Genomic DNA, 16918 nt, shown 5'->3' on the forward strand with positions numbered 1-16918 from the left:
CTGCAGAGCTGCCCCAGCCCCGGGGCCAACAGCACCAGGACCTGGAGCTGCTGGAGAGAGCCCAGAGGAGGCCCCGGAGCTGCTCCAGGGCTGGAGCCCCTCTGCTCTGGAGCCAGCCTGGGACAGCTGGGAATGTTCCCCTGGAGAAGGGAAGGACACAGGGAGAGCTCCGAGCCCCTTGCAGGGCCTAAAGGGGCTCCAGGAGAGCTGCAGAGGGACTGGGGCCAAGGCCTGGAGGGACAGGACACAGGGAATGGCTTCCCAGTGCCAGAGGGCAGGGATGGATGGGAGATTGGGAATTGGGAATTGCTGGCTGGGAGGGTGGGGAGGGGCTGGGCTGGAATTGCCAGAGCAGCTGGGGCTGCCCCTGGATCCCTGGCAGTGCCCAAGGCCAGGCTGGACACTGGGGCTGGGAGCAGCCTGGGACAGTGGGAGGTGTCCCTGCCCATGGCAGGGGTGGCACTGGATGGACTTTAAGGTCCCTTCCAACCCAAACCAGTCTGGGATTCTCTGATGTAACAACTGTGGGGCAGGAATGGGGCTGGACAGACTTTTGAGAGTGAAAAGTTTAATGTCTCATCTGAGACAAAAATGCAAATATCATCATCTGCTGATTTATCTTCGATCCCTCTGAAACTCTGGGGTACGTGGAACATTCTCCCCCTCCACTTCCATACGTGACAAAGTGTCTAAATTCCCTTTGGCTAAAGCAAATCCTGCTGCAAGAAAGGCACTCATTCCTCGTGTGGGAAGGGAGGGAAAACCAAAAGGAAACGTGGTTCGGGCTCAGGTTTCAGCTCTGGAGCTGCAGGGAGGGAGGGCAGCAGTGTCCAGCAGTGTCCAGCAGCGTCCAGCAGCGTCCAGCAGCGTCTGCAGAGCCACCTCGTGGTGACACCTCTGCTCCCAAGGGCCCAGAGGCGCTGCCGGGACTGATTCAATTAAACCGAGCCCATCCCTCCCGGCTGGGCAGGGTTTGAGTCCTGCAGGCTTTAGTCCCATGGGGATGAGGCCCCACGGAGCCACGGCTCACTGCCCGGCCCCGTGGGGAGGGCAATGCAGGGGAATAAAGCCCGGGGCTCACGGACAGCTTAATAAAGGAAACAAAAGAAAATAACAGAATTGTAGTAATGAAAGAGAGAGGGGAATTGTTTAGCCTGGAGCAAAGGAGGCTCAGGGGGGACCTTGTGGCTCCCCACAACTCCCTGACAGGAGGGGCAGCGGGGGGGGTCGGGCTCTGGAACAGGGACAGGAGGAGAGGGAACGGCCTCAGGCTGGACCACGTTGGATATTGGGAACATTCCTCCTGGAAAGGGCTGTCCAGCCCTGGCACAGCTGCCCAGGGCAGGGGTGGAGTCCCCATCACTGGAGGGATTTACCAGCCCTGTGGATGTGGGGGACATGGTCAGGGGTGGCCTTGGCAGTGCTGGGGGATGGTTGGACTCGATGGACTCAGAGGCCTTTTCCAACCTCAACAATTCTGTGATTCTATGAATAAAACCCAAGAGGAACCAGTGATGCCCAGTCCCCTGGGTCCCCAGGCACTGACCAGTGTCCAGCCTGTCCCCCAGCCGTGACTGGCAGCTCCTGGCCCGCTCTCCCCAGTTTATCCTGGGCATGATGTTCTTTGCTGTGGGATATCCCTCTGGCCAGGTGGGCTCAGCTCTCCTGGCCATGCCCTCACCCTCCTGATACCTGAGCTCCCTGGCTGAGCCTGGGAAATCAGAAAGTCCTTGATCCAGAGCAGGCAGGCCTCAGGAACAACCAAACCACCCAGGTGTTACCAACACCACTCTCACACCCAAACACAGCACTGTCCCAGCCACCACAGAGAAAATTAACTCCATCCCAGCCCATACCAGGACAATTCCCCCAAAAACCCCTGTATTTAAGGATAACACTCACCAAGGAGCTTGTGAACAGTGTGGGAATGCAAAACTCAGGGACTGAGCACAAGGCCACGTCCCATAGGCACAGACCTGCCCTTTGGTCTGTGTCCACAGTTCCTCACCAGTAACCATCACTGCAGAGACAATACTGGTCCTCACTTCCACTAAAGCATTCCCCAGGGGCTCTGCTGCAACTCATCAAACCCCAGCGTTTTCCTTTCCCTTGGAACGTGCCCCCACCCCAAATCCCTTCCTTCACACCTGCCTACCCATCACACGAGCACCTGAACAGAACTGCAGCCTCCAGGACTTTGCCTGGAAGCTCCAGAGTATCCTGAAAGCCTTGGAAATGCTAAGGAAAGCCAGCTGGGAGCAGGCAGCACACCCCAAGCGATCCCTTGGTGTTATGTAAGGACCACAAGGTCATAAGAGGATTATCCCAGAATTTGCCAAAGTGCCATGCCCAGCCAGGTGTGAGGAAGAGTAAACCCCTTTCTCCTTGGTATTTTATAAAGTTAACCATTATTAAAGCTTTATTCTAGGGCAGATTTGTAGGTGACCAAATGACTGCTCATCACATGTCCCTCCTCTTCTCCACCCCTCTGTACTCACCCAGCCCCACGCTGGGGCCCAGCTCAACGTTAAACTCGCCTAATCTGGCTCCTGGGTTTAGGAAAAAAGTGAAAGAAAACCCTGGAGCAGAGCTGGAGCAGCTAAAGCCTGACAGGATGGAGGATTAAACCTCTTCTGACTGGGGAAAGACAGTCTCAGGAGCACAGACCGTGATGTCAGAACACATTTGTGCCTTTTGAGATAAAGAAATGAACAAGTGGAGGCTGAAAAGCCTGAGCTCTCAGGCTGTTCCTCTCCCTCAGGAAAAGCAGGCTGTTTGGAGCCAGGGCCATGGAACTCTTGCTGCTGCTCCCCAAAAACTTGGTGTTACACTCAAACATGGAACTACAACACCAAAACCCCCTTAGGACCCTGTTCATCTCACCCAGGGCTCATTTATTCTGGAGCCTCAATAAATACAGCACATTCAGCTTAACCATCAATTTAAACAGTTACAAATATTAAATAAATCTCCTGAAAGAAACAGGTATCCTCAGCACTTCAGGGAAAAACAGGTAAAAGAAATGCAGACATTCCAGGATCAAATCCTAAGCCTGGTCTGTTAAACTGACCCTGCTTAGGCTTCAGTCCCTCCCTGCTGGCACAAGGTGGGAAAGCTGAACAGCTCCACTCAGGGCAACGTCTCCTTTTCTTCACGCAGGGTCTCGTTTGCATCTTGCCAAAGATTCAGATAATGCTCCTGACTGCTCTCCAGCTCTCCCAAAAAAGGGAAAAACTGATCTCCAAAGCAAGAGTAAGAAACTGCATCCCCCCCTTGCCACGTAGGAGGGAAATGAGTTCTGCTCAAGCAGCCCAGTGAATGGGGTGTGCAGAGGGGGGAGAGGAGGGGGCTGGAAAAGCCAAGAGATCCCAGAATCCCTGAATTACTGAGGCTGGAAAAGCCCTCCCAGCCCATCGAGGCCAAGCTGTGCCCCATCCCCACCTTGTCCCCAGCCCAGAGCACTGAGTGTCACATCCAGGCCTTCCTGGGACACCTCCAGGGATGGGCACTCCAAACCTCCCTGGGCAGCTCCTGCCAATGTTTAACAACCCCTTCCAGGAAGGAATTCCTCCCGAAATTCCACTTCTTCCCCCCCCAGTATTTCTGCCTGAGCTCTGCACACAGGACCCAGCCTTTCTCTCACAGAGTTTTAATTACTGAGCAAACCCAAAAGGCCTCGTTACCCCCACTCCAAGATCCCTGAGTTATGTGAAACAATGGGTTGCGATGGCAATGTCCAGGGATACACAGCTGGGAGGACACACTTAAGGGACTTCAAACCAATATTGAGTCATGATTTTAGCACTGAGAAATCCTGGCACTGAGATGGTTTAGGACCTGCAGCTTCTACAGCAAAGGCTTGCTTTAAAATATGGTCAAATCATGTACAAGGTGTTAACAAGTCCTTGTGTTTCCCTGCTTCAGCCACTTCTGCAATGCTAAAGTATCAACCACCTATAATGAAATAAATAATACACATCTGAACTGCCCAAAGTTCCAAGTTTTCTAATAATCTCTTTGCCCATTCCCATCCTTCCTGCTCATCTGGTACCATGTAATAACTGTGTCAGCATGGAAAATTCCAAGTTACATTTTCTGTACTACAAGGCACCCGATGCACTTCTAAACAAAGCAAATAAATGCCCTAAACAGACCAGAATTCCCCATGCTGTGGTCCTGCAGGTTCTATTTATTCTCAGGAATCAAATCCCACTTTCCTCAACACTGATGAACAGCAGGATCAAGGCAAAAAAAGAAAACTTCTTCTGAAGGAAGTCACTGGGTTACCAAAGGTTCTCCTCTTCTACCCAGCACAGATCAAGGCCACAAAATAAATAAAATCATCAAGGCACTTCTGGTCCCAGGTAACAATTCCCACTTGGGCAGGGAGGGAACAGCACACAGGCAAAGGGAGCAATCATTTAAATTGCTCACTGGGAAAGAAACCTGTTGGATGACCCCAAATCTTACTCTGTTCCCTCTCATAGAAGAAAGCATCTGTTTAAAACTCTCCTTTTCCTAAGGAATTCTTGATTAAGTTCTTAACACAAATATATTGGTGAGGTTCCACTTCAAGTTGCTGGGGAAATTCTGGGGTCCCCAGGTCCAGGACAGACATGGAGGGGCTGGAGCGTGTCCAGGGAAGGGAACTGGAAAACTCCTGATGGAGCTGGGAAAGGGGCTCAGCCTGGAGCAAAGGAGGCTCAGGGGGGACCTTGTGGCTCTGCACAAGTCCCTGACAGGAGGGGGCAGCCGGGGGGGTCGGGCTCTGCTGGCAGGGAACAGGGACAGGAGGAGAGGGAACGGCCTCAGGCTGGGCCAGGGCAGGCTCAGGGTGGATATTGGGAACATTCCTTCCCCAGAAGGGCTGTCTGGCCCTGGCACAGCTGCCCAGGGCAGGGGTGGAGTCCCCATTGCTGGAGGGATTTAACAGCCCTGTGGGTGTGGCACCTGGGGACAGGGGTGGGGGAGCTGCTGGATCTGATGATGTCAAAGATCTTTTCCAACCTTAATGATTCCATGATTCTAAACATCAGCTGGGCTGGAAAGTGCTCTTCACCAGCAGGGACAGCAGCATGTTTTGGTACCCATGCACACAACCAGCACATCCAGGCAGCAAGGAACCCAAGTAAGTAAAGCCTTGGGTCAGAAACATGGGATTTAGCTGTCAAACACTTGGGAGTGAAGCTCCAAGGCAGATGATGACGGTTCCCATCTGCTGACCTCACCAGCAGCAGCTCGTCATCCACCTTTGTTCCTTGGATTTGCCATCCCCCAGAGTGGTGGCTCCTTGCACAGCTCTGCTGGTTTGGGACACTGTTTGTGGAGCATGGCAGCCACAGAATTTGGTCAAAGCCGAAACCACCCAACCTGAAATAATAATGTAAAGCACAGCCTCTCCTGGGGCCCAGCAGGGAGAGGTTATCTCACAGGCTGAAGGACCGAGGGCAAAAAGCAACAAACAGGGCTTGATCTCAACCCTGGCCTTGGAAATAAACGCTTCAGGCTGAGGCAGCAGCAGAGAAGGCCCTGTCTCAGCAGTGCCACAGGGAGCACAGGCGTTCCCTGATGTTTCAGTGCCGGTTTTTGGCCCGGTGCTTGGGACACTTACGCTCCACGGGAATTCCGTCCGCGTGGCCTTTGCCTTTGGGCTCCTGGCTCCCAGGTTTCGCATCGTTGTCGTCATCCAGCAGTGGCACATAGTCTGTCTTATCTACTGTCTCTCCAACCACATCATCGAACTTCTCGGCCTCCAGCGTGGCAATGAAGTCCCTTTTCACCTCCTCCTCGATGTCGTGGGGCGGCTCTGTGAGAGCATCGGCCAGGCTGAGGTTGTGGTCCAGGTCAGCCATGCCTGAGCACCTCTGCACCTGCAACCCGCGCCCAGGGAGACAAAGACACGTTTCATCAGAGGTCTCTTCTGTCACTCACTTTGGTGCTGACCACTGCGTGTCCCCCGTGCCTTCACACCACGAGAAACATTTGTTTAGTGCTCAGTAATTCCCAGATGTTTCTGAACCCCCCCACCAGAACAGAAATAAACCGGGATCATCTAAAGTGGGTTTAGCTCGTGGACGTTACATTTTGTGGGATCTTTTATCAGAACCTTAAATAAAAAATGTGAAAAATGACTCCCAGCACCTGGCCAGGGTAACCATGGTGTGACACTGACTCCTGCCCTGCCCCAGATCTGGAGTTAATTACACCCCTCAGCAGCACAAAGATAAATGACGCAAGAGAATTTAGTGCTGGGCTTGACTCCACCCAGCCTCCCCTATGGAGATTAGGATTTTACATAATCTCTGATGTATACTTCAGTGCTGCTCCTGATCCCTCCCAGAGGGTCCTGCAGCATGGTCATGTCCTCAGCAAACCTTGCTAATCCCAGCAAACCCCCTCCAGCCCTGGGATTTGGGAGGGAAAGTGACGTTTTAATAATGTTTACATGAAAAAAATATAGCAAAGTGCAGACATAGGCATTACATCCACACATACGAACTGGAAGCAGCAGAGAGGTAATCACCAGCTATCCCTCCCTGTGTTCAATTTAATTCCTGGCACCAAACTGAAAATGCACCTGAACTGACTCATCTCCAGCCTTCAAGCTGGCACAACACACACACAGCACCAAGTCTTTACTTTTTCACGTTTCAGCCTTTTCAAGGAATTCTTGGGAACAAGAGCCAACAAAAACTGCTGGAATGTACAGAAAGTCCTTGTCCCCAGTCCCTCTGCCCTCTCCTGCAGCCCCTTTAGGCCCTGCAAGGGGCTCGGAGCTCTCCCTGTGTCCTTCCCTTCTCCAGGGGAACATTCCCAGCTCTCCCAGCCTGGCTCCAGAGTAGAGGGGCTCCGGCCTCTCCTTAGGAAAATCGGGAGCTGCTGACACAGAGCTGCAGCCACAGCCCGAGGAACACAAGGGACACTTGTGTGTGCTGGGTCATGAGGGGCAACCCAAGTGGCCACTGTGCAGCAGCCCAGGCTCACTGCCTTCCATGGGGTGGCAGAACACAGATCCTCTTGTTCCCAAAAAACAAAGGCTCCTACTCCTTGAACTCCAGGAAATTCTGTGTCAGCACTACAGGGCCACCACATACCTACAGGCTCCAGCCTCACATTCCTTAGGAACAATGCTATCCCACTGATAGTGGTGTTTCTGTCCTTCCAGGCAATGGTGTATTATGGAAACTAATTCAGTTCAAGCTCCTCTTTTTTTATTCTTTGAACAATAAAAGGTCAGGCTTGCAGGCAGACCACACTTCAGGCAGCAACTGCAGCTCTTGTCGGTTCAGATAAAGGCCCTGAATCACCACTTGGAAATCCAGAGGTGAAAAGTTTGGAGCTCTTCACCCCCTGTGCAGGGTCACAGTTGAATGAATTATGGTTAGTAAAAAAACCTTTCTATACTTAAGTGAAAGAGTCCTATCAAAAACGTTTCTTTCAGAGCTCCTGACTATTTTAAGACAAAACACCACCCAGATGTGCACACAGCTGGCTGCATTACCCTGTGGGGAGCACCAGCCAGGGAAGGCACTTGCAGAAGTTTTATCCCTGCCCTGGCCAGTCTCCTCCAAGGAACAAATGGGGCTCAGAAAGAGCCAAATTTTCAGCCACACCCTCCTTTGCTTTCAGCTCACAAGTGAACTGATGGCTTTAGGTCAGTGAGTCTCAGTGTGGAGCAACGAACATTTAATCATTTTCTTCTGAAAATGTCATTTAGCATCAGAAGAAAAACAGAATTTAAATTTCCCAACAAGCTGCATCATGAGCACAGAGTGCCTGAGGGGGAAAAGGTCCTTGAGTCCATCGACTCCAACCATCCCCAGCACCTCCAAGGCCACCACTGCCCCATGTCCCCAAGTGCCACATCCACAGGGCTGTTAAATCCCTCCAGCAATGGGGACTCCACCACAGTCCTGGGCAGCTGTGCCAGGGCCAGACAGCCCTTCTGGGGAAGGAATGTTCCCAATATCCACCCTGAGCCTCCCCTGGCCCAGCCTGAGGCCGTTCCCTCTCCTCCTGTCCCTGTTCCCTGGGAGCAGAGCCCGACATGGAGTCGGCTGCACTCCGTGGAACAGCTGCCATAAAATACATGGCATCTGGGGGCTGTGTGGCACTGACAGTGCTGCTACTTCAGGCCTACATAGGAACTAGGACACGGGAGTGATCTACTTTCTGGGGAAAAGTAATAATGAGGTTATGCAGCCTTATCAGCAGGACACCTCCTTGCCCATATTTAGCTAAGTAGGGAATGTAGAAACGATGCATAAAAATAAACCAGGGTAACTAAGAAAAGCCATTTCCAATACAGCACTGGTGTCTCAGACACGCAGGAGCACCTGGCACAAACTGCAGGGATCCCTCCTCAGCCCAGGTGGGCTCCAAGCACAGCCACAGCAGCCCTGGGAATTCCTGCCTTTCCATCTCCAGGGTTAGAGCAGCCGAACTGCACCAATTCCCAGATTCCCAGGGCTTGTCTGCTAACCAAAGCAAAAGGAAAATGAGGATATTGCAGGGATTGTGCCCAAGGGTAGAAAGCAAATCCCAGAGCATATTCATGTGGTGAGCAGCTTAGAGAGACAGATCCTTCCTACCCAGTTTCCATTCATATGGAACAGGCTGGCTGGGAAGCATTAAAGAATCCTCAGCAAGATGCACCTTAATCCCCTGCCTCCACAGCTCTGGAAATCAGACATTAACAGAGCACAGGGAAGAGGAATGCTGGCATTAACCTGGGGATGAAAGGGAAAAACTGAGGAGTGACTGAGGCTTCTGAAGGCAGAGGTTTAGAAATGCACTGAAACCCCTTCCTGGAAAGGCTGGGCAGGCACTGGAACTGCCCAGGGAGGTTTGGAGTGCCCATCCCTGGAGGTGCCCAAGGAATTCCTGGCTGTGGCACTCAGTGCTCTGGGCTGGGGACAAGGTGGGCATCAGGCACAGCCTGGACTCCATGGGCTGGGAGGGCTTTTCCAGCCTCAGGGATTCTGAATAATTCTTCAGCAGTGGAAGAGCTGCTGAGATCCTCGGGGCTGTTAAATCAGCAGAGGGAGGGGAGCAGCCGTGGGTGACTCCAGGTTTGTATCCTGGAAGAGCCTAGGAGGACAGGCCAGCCCTCCCTGGCAACACCAAGGGAGGAGTCTGCTCCCAGGAAAGGTGTGAAGGAGCACGGAACAGCCCTGCCAGTGCCACAGTGACAGCTGCACTACAGACAAGGAGAAGGGGTTTCCTGTAGCTACACATTCCAGGAAATCTTCAAATTATCCCAAAGCAAATCAATCATGTTCCTTTAACTCACACATTATTTTTACACAGGAGGATTGTTTAGATCCCTCCTGTTCCAGGCACAGCTGATCTGTTACACTCAGGGTTTGCCCCATCTGTTCTTCTCCACGCTCAGAATCTCTGTGTACTCAGTGAGTAACCTGTTTGTGGGGATAAATAAAATCCATCTCTCCTCAGCTAATCTGCAAGATTCAGCAGGGTTATTTCAATCCCTCACCACATCACAGACCCCGATCCTGGTGTCTTGTTCCAAAGAGTTCCAACTATTCACTGGTTTTTAGTCAAGGCTGCCCCATCCCTGGCAGTGTCCCAGAAGGGTTTGGGTGGGAAGGACCTTAAAGCCCGTCCAGTGCCAGCCCTGCCATGGGCAGGGACACCTCCCACTGTCCCAGGCTGCTCCAAGCCCCATGCAACCTGGCCTTGGACACTTCCATGGATCCAGGGGTATCTACAACTTCTCAGGGTGTCAAGAACTTCTCTTCAGCAACTTCCTTGCCCAGGTTTTACTTTAAGTGAGCCCCTGGAACAACTTCCCAGTGCCATCATCCCACTCACCACCCTCTGGAAAGGGAGGCAAATCAAAACCTGCGTGAGCCACAGCCTCCAGCTCCCCATCCAGGGAAGAGTGGAATTTATTTCCTCAACTTTGTGCTTCCATTTTGCAGCTCCCCTGACTGCTCGGTTGTGTTCCTGCCTCCGGGCACGCACAGGCTTGGAATTTCAAGTTATGATCAGTCTGACCCAGATTTTGTGTGTCTTGTCTGAAGGCAGAGAAAGAGGAGAGTGGGCACAGGGATGCTGCCAAAGAAACCTCAAACTTGAAAGCCTGTAAACTGTCCAAACAGAATCATACTCAGTGGGGGACACTGCTGTACTTCCCTGGGATTTCTGGCAGAGGGAATGATGGCTTTTCCCAGAGGAGCACCCCCAGGTACCAGTTCCAGCCCTGCAGTGACAGTGACACAGCATTCCAGCCCGCTCCAGAGCCCTGCCAGGCTCCTGGCAGGAATCCATGGCTCCATCCTGCTCCAAACGGGCTGGACTCGGCCTCTGGCCCAGCAACCTTCCTGCCAGAGAGGGAAGAGAAATCTGCTCCCAAGCAGGAGGAACAGTGAAGTAACACTTCCTCGCTTTTGCTGCTTTAAAGGAGACTCTGATGCCCAGATTTACGAGAAGCACAGCCATTATTTCATCAGATCCACTTGCCCCTTTAAAATTAGCTCCTAACTCCATCCCGAACGAAATGCCTGGCTGGAAGAAACAGGGACAGCTTGGTCATAATTCCCATTTCTCCTGGGTAAGTCAGGTTGCTTTTCTTAGCTGGAGCTGCTGGGAGCACTCGGCCGTGGCTGCTGAGGCGTGAGGAAACAGGAGAGCAGAGATCTGCTAAGTCATCCTCCTTCCCAGAGTCCTGGAATCCATGGAAAAGGTTTCTGCATCCATCCTTCCAGAGGAGAGGACACAGCAACCACTCGAGTCGCTGACGTTCCTTACAATCCATGGCTGGGCACAAAAATCTATGACCCAACTGAATTTTTTGTAATTTTTTTGGCACAGTCTAAACCCATGGGATTCACTTATTTATTGTTTTAGACGCAGCAAGAGCTCTGCTGTGCGGCTGTTTCTGGAGCCACAGGAAAATCCCACAAATCACCAGAAGCTTCTTAGAGGCAAAGAGATGGAAGGTGAGAGATCTTTAATAAAATCTCTCCAACACTTATAATCACTCTCAGCTCAAGTGCTGGAAAAAGCAGCCTCAGAATGGGTGTCCTGGATTCCAGAATTCAGGAATCAGTTCCCCAAGGACTCCCTGAAGTGCAGGTGCCACCCCCTCCGGGCAAAGGGAAAGTCTCCGGTTCTTTGGGATGCTCCAGACCTGCCCCATGGCACTATCAAAACAGGGTTAATTAGGAGATTCCAGATATTTCCACAGCAAAATCAAACACCAAATTTCAACTTGGAGGTGCTGCTGAAACCAGAGTGAGCTGGCAGCTTCCTTGGAGCTCCTGGGAGAGCAGACAGGGAGGCAGCACACCAAATATTCCTGATTTCTAGTGCATGTTTGGACTTCCAGCAGATCAGGATTTCAGGGAGAGTCACAGAACCACGTTCTCCTTCAATCCATAAACACAGCAAGAGATTTTCCAGCTGTTATTTACAGGGCTTAAGTGATTGCTGCCTCCTGTGTGAGGGACAAGGGACGAGGCAGGACCAGAGGAGGCAGATTTGGGGACAAAGAGAGCAGGTTTGGGTGCAAGGGGAGCAGGTTTGGGGCATTTGGTGATTTTAAGCTTGGACTCCTGAAACAGACAAAGCACTTGTGGAGCTGTTTCCCTCCTCAGCACAAACTGCCCGAGCCTTCTGGCTCACTTTAATTACTCAGAATAAATTCAGCCAGCCCCAGAGGCTCCAAGCTGCTACACAAAACCAGCCAGAAAGGCACAAGTGAAGGGGAAACAGTTGCTACTATTGCCTCCACGAGGGAACGCAAGGACAGCACACCTATTTCCACTCAGGAATCCCAGATTCCCCCTTGCAGGGCCCAAAGGGGCTCCAGGAGAGCTGCAGAGGGACTGGGGACAAGGCCTGGAGGGACAGGACACAGGGAATGGCTTCCCAGTGCCAGAGGGCAGGGATGGATGGGAGATTGGGAATTGGGAATTGCTGGCTGGGAGGGTGGGGAGGGGCTGGGCTGGAATTGCCAGAGCAGCTGTGGCTGCCCCTGGATCCCTGGCAGTGCCCAAGGCCAGGCTGGACACTGGGGCTGGGAGCAGCCTGGGACAGTGGGAGGTGTCCCTGCCCATGGCAGGGGTGGCACTGGATGATCCTTAAGGTTCTTTCCAGCCCAAACCAGCCTGGGATTCCAGGATTCCAACCATGAAATAGCTCTGAAGGCTTCACGCAGATCCAAGTCCCTTCCACAATCCCTTTATGGCCACACAGCAGACAAACAGGAAGTTTTAAGTTCTCACTTCAGATGGGTTTGATGAAGTTTCAACACGATCCCAAAGCCGAGGCAGAGCTTCAGCCCCAATTGCTTCCTCCTCTCACTGTCTGCTCCCAGCCACTTCCTCTCCCATCTCCTCCTTCCACGTCTCGGGTCAGGAACAACCTCTCCCTCAGCCTCTGGCTCTGCCTGCTGCTCCCACCTGGCCTTCCAAGAGTGGGGAAACCCGAGGCTCCTCCAGGGAGCGTGCAGGAGATGCTGGGGCTGGGGGGCTGAATTCCCTGCCATGGGAACGCCAGATCTGCCATAAACCAGGAGCAACTGGTGGAGCAGGACAGGAATGGCCACAGCGAGGCCGTGGAGATGTGACAGGGAAGGTCACCGGGACAAACCGAGCTCTGGCTGGCCTGGGCCAGTTCTTTTTCACAGGCCATACTTCAGCTTTCCTGAGTTATAACTTTAAAGTTTCAAAGCTGATTGCTTGAAGTGCAGTTTGTCCACTTAATGATGTCTTGTAAGTCTTTCCATAATCCTGGGGTTTATTCAGGATGTCCAAGAGTGTCCATCAATTTGCAGGGCTTCATTCCTTGGGGAATGAGCCATTTCTCTGCTTCAAGCATTATTTTTGCTGTTATTAGTACTGCAAATAAACCCAGCTTGCTGCATCCACGTCCTTAATGATGATTTCTGCTCCATAATCAGAAACATTTTCGTCAGCTCCATTTCCCTTAGGAAAGCACTGATAAAGCCAACGAGCCGTGCCTTCCCCATCATCAATTATTCAGAAGCCATGTGAATTAGCAGAGCCAGGCAGCACACAGTCTCCCAGCATTCCTGCCTCGTTGGGAATGTTAAAGAGATCCTCTCAATTTCTGGAGATTTGAGGCAACTTCTATTTTCTTCCTGCCTTGCAGCCACTCATGGCTTGGAGAGCTCACACTTCATGGAATGATAAAGTCTCCAAGGATAACCAGGCAGAAATCCCACAGCAGCCAGAGGCAAGTTGTAAAACAAGCTCCTCTCTCCACGTGTGGAGCTCCTGCTCACTGTCAGCTCAAAAGCCATGACTGAAGGTGGCCTGAAGGCTGCCAGGCCAGCATTTCCCAGCTTTACTACAGCAGTTCCCACCTGCTCTTTTTATATTCACTAACACTAAAATTATCTGTACTTGATTCAACAAAAAAAAGGAACATTTTTTCCTTTAACATACAGGGACTTCAAAGGGAAGTGCAGGACCAGAAGGGCATCCAGGGGAGGCAACAGCAACCAGGATGACTCGAGGCTACTTGAGTTCAGCTGATATGGGGGTGTCAGTCAAAGGTCAGACACGATGATCTCAGAGGTCTTTTTCCATCTTAAAGATTCTGTGGACCTTCAGAGTGCATCCAGGGAATGTCACACAATCCCTGCACTGCACGAAGGAAAAGCTCCCAACACCCATAAAGCTGCACTGGAGCTGCAAGACTGTGGTAGGAACTATGGCAACCCCAAACCCTGAAGGGACAATGCCCATTTACAGCTGAACAACCCCACAGTGACACGGCTGCTCCAGGGCAGAGGTCCTGCCCCAGGAGGATGTTTTCCAAGGAATTCAGCCTTACGCCAGCGGGGACGGATCGATGCCCCACGCAGCCTCTCAGCTTTGCACCTGCCCCTACAATGAGCTCTTCAGAGAGGAGTTCAAGGCTCTGCACTGCTCGCTCCAAATACAACCTGTGCCCCAGCCAGAACACGCTTTACAGGGAGCCTGGTCCTTGAGGGAGCTGGGGCACTCCAGCAGTTACCTTGGCTGTAATTCCGCACTGGAATCGATCTCACCACAGGCCTCACCAGAGAGAGGTCTCTGGCGATCCCAGCACAGGCCAAAACCTGCTAGCAGCCAAAGACTCTGCCAACTGCTGCTTCCCATCTTGCTGTCAATGCATCCCACAGAGCATTCCCTTCCAAACACCTGGAGCAGGGCCCCACGCAGCCGGGATTCCGGTGAGGAATCACCTGCACAGGTGGGAACTGCCCTGCACATTCCATCAGGCTGCACTAAACATCTCCCTCTCTCACAGCACAGCTGCCTGGAGAGAACCAATGCCATCATTCCCAGGTACTATGGAAGGTTCCAGATCCCTACACAAAGGGTGCACTGCGGCCAGGGCTGTCACTGGCAGAGGAAAGGGAACAGAGAAATAAATACTGATACTTCAGCACTTCGAGGAATTCCAGTGGCAGGTAACATGAATATAATATGTCCCTTATTAACATCATTTTCAACTCAGTATAAGCAGTTGAAAAATAAAGTCTACACTCTGCACTTATGCAAAGTAAAAGTAATTAGCTGGAGCCAGATCTCCATCAAAGATCAAGGCAGAAGGAATATCCAAATGCAAGAGAACCAGGGAGAATTCCTGTTTGAGCGTGTCTAAATACACACACACAAGTGTGCAGGCACCCGGTATCATGGAATGGTATCCCAGGATGGTTTGGGTTGGAGAGACCTTAAGGATCATCCAGTGCCACCCCTGCCATGGCAGGGACACCTCCCACTGTCCCAGGCTGCTCCCAGCCCCAATGTCCAGCCTGGCCTTGGGCACTGCCAGGGATCCAGGGGCAGCCACAGCTGCTCTGGGCACCCTGTGCCAGGGCCTGCCCACCCTCCCAGCAGCTCCCAGCCAGGCCTCTGGAACTCAGCATTTCCATGGCACAGATCCCCCTGTTTGATCTCAGTTCAGCCCCGTGTTCAGCTGCACTGAGAACTCTGCAAACTCTCATTTCACACTCTCACCTGCAGGTTTTCCATCGGTTCCCCTCCGCTCAGGGTGAGGATGTCAGCTCTGCAGAACCTTTCCTCAGGGGGTAACACCAGGCACGGGCTCCAGAAGGAGCTGCTGGGAGCTCCAGGCACGAAGCACGAGCCTGTTTGATCAGGGCACCCCACAACAACTCCTGCTGCTCTCAGGCTTTGGAGAGCCAGGCTCTGCCCATACAACTCGAGACAGAAACTCCAGATACCCAAGAGAGCAACCCTACCGCATTCCTGGGAATTATGCTGCTGCCATTGCTCTGCACTTGTCCAAAAGCCTGAGGGGTGTTTTGCAACTTCCCTGTGGAAGGGAGGGCTGGAGAGGCAGCACCAGAGAGGCAGCACAGCTCCATGACAGGGCCCTGACCCAGCTCCCAAACCCTCCATGCGACACCAGACTGATCATCAGAGCTGCCCAAAGCCACCAAACTGGCAGAGGGAGCTGAAGGCAAAGTTGTACAAACTCCCCTCCTGTCCAAATCCCTGAAAGGACAACAAACGGAAGGAAGCCCACCTGAAGCAGCCCAGAGCGTTCAGAGAAGCACTCCTGGAACCAAAGCAGACTTTGAGTAAGGAGGGATGGTGGAAAGGGGGAGGCTCACGCAGGGAGAGGGCCGGACGCCAGCACAGCCACAACTGGACAAAAACCAGAGCTGGGAGGCTTTAGGAATGTCAGGCTGAGGAGAAGAAGAGTGATACAACTGCAAAGAATCACCCCAGCAGCCCATTTCCAGCCCTGACTCCACTTCAGCTGCACCCATTCCCAAAAAAGATCCATGGCACGTACTCGTGTACGACGAGTACTCGTGCCTGCAAAGAGCGTTTTACTGCTGGTAATTATGCCTGAGATGAGATAAGAGCACACCAACCTCCTGCACCGATTCCCTCCCTTTGGGCAATTTCAGTGCCATTAAGCACTCAGCAGGACGGGGTAAGACTGTCCAAGTTGGATTGCTCCATCCAGAGCTGTACCCTTTCCAAGCTGATAAAAAGTCACATTAATAAACTTGCCTTAAGTTACAGAGAGAGATGCTCTGCCAGAGCAGCTTCACTGGGAGGACAAGAATAACTTTCCTCTAAGCCCCAGCAGGGATCAGGGACCCTAGAAGGTGGGGATTAATGCTCTTGGCTGGCCTTCAAAACAGCCACATGGAAGATGAGTTCATAGATAATAACTGTGAGGGACTTTCAAGTGTCGAGGTGTGCACAGGCCTACAAGCGCTGAAGTAAGAGACCTAAAAAGGACTCCAAAATCATAAATATTTATCTAAGGAATAAAGAGACTCTGCCCACCTTCTGCCCAAAGTTTTAGCTCCAAAATGGCCTACTCTTTAACAGCTTTGAAAACCCAGCTCCCCAGAGCCCAGCTTGGCTGCTGGCCTCCACTGCCTCGAAGCAGAGGGGATTTCGTGCGCCGCTTCCCCGGAGAGGCAGCACCAAATAAGGAGAGTTTCATCAATCATGGGGAGAGTCTCCTCTTTTCTCCTGGCACAGGGAAGGACAAGTGGGGGCAGGGTAGGAAAGGGCTGTTTGCAAAGCACTTTCTCTGGAGGATGCTGGGCTGAGCCCCAGCCCAAGCAGCTGCTCCCGTCAGCTGCTTTCCTTTAATAGCACCCGGCCCAGGGAGGAGCCTGGATCCCACCTCCCTCCCAGAGCAAAGCCACAACACAAGGGCTGCCTGGCTCTGCCCAGAGAGATCCTTCTCCTCCTGGAAGCAGGGGAAGGATGGCACATCACTGACAGAGTGCATCGCCCAACACTTCTCATCTTTACCTCCTCGTTCTTCTTCCTGCAACATCACCTCATTGCCACAGCCTGGAAATCACACAAGTGCACAAAATGGGAGACGTTTCACTACAAAAGTTCACCTCAGTCCCTCAGCCCTCGTGCCAGCTCCC

At 52.4% G+C, this 16918-nt stretch overlaps 1 protein-coding gene across 9 annotated transcripts in view; it reads right to left on the reverse strand.

Moving 5' to 3' along the window:
* Positions 1–16918, reverse strand: part of MAP4 (microtubule associated protein 4) — a 152512-nt gene that overhangs the window by 99569 nt on the left and 36025 nt on the right. For all 9 annotated transcript variants that reach the window (XM_042022284.1, XM_042022282.1, XM_042022279.1 and 6 more), the window contains exon 3: positions 5612–5870. In XM_042022284.1, coding sequence (XP_041878218.1) covers positions 5612–5852 — 241 coding nt within the window. In that variant the 5' untranslated portion in view covers positions 5853–5870. The remainder of the gene's footprint in view (positions 1–5611; positions 5871–16918) is intronic.

This window comes from Corvus kubaryi, unplaced genomic scaffold, assembly GCF_017639235.1.
Source record: "Corvus kubaryi isolate FWS band 111438036 unplaced genomic scaffold, C.kubaryi_AGA036_p1.0 37193, whole genome shotgun sequence".
NCBI lineage: Eukaryota > Metazoa > Chordata > Aves > Passeriformes > Corvidae > Corvus > Corvus kubaryi.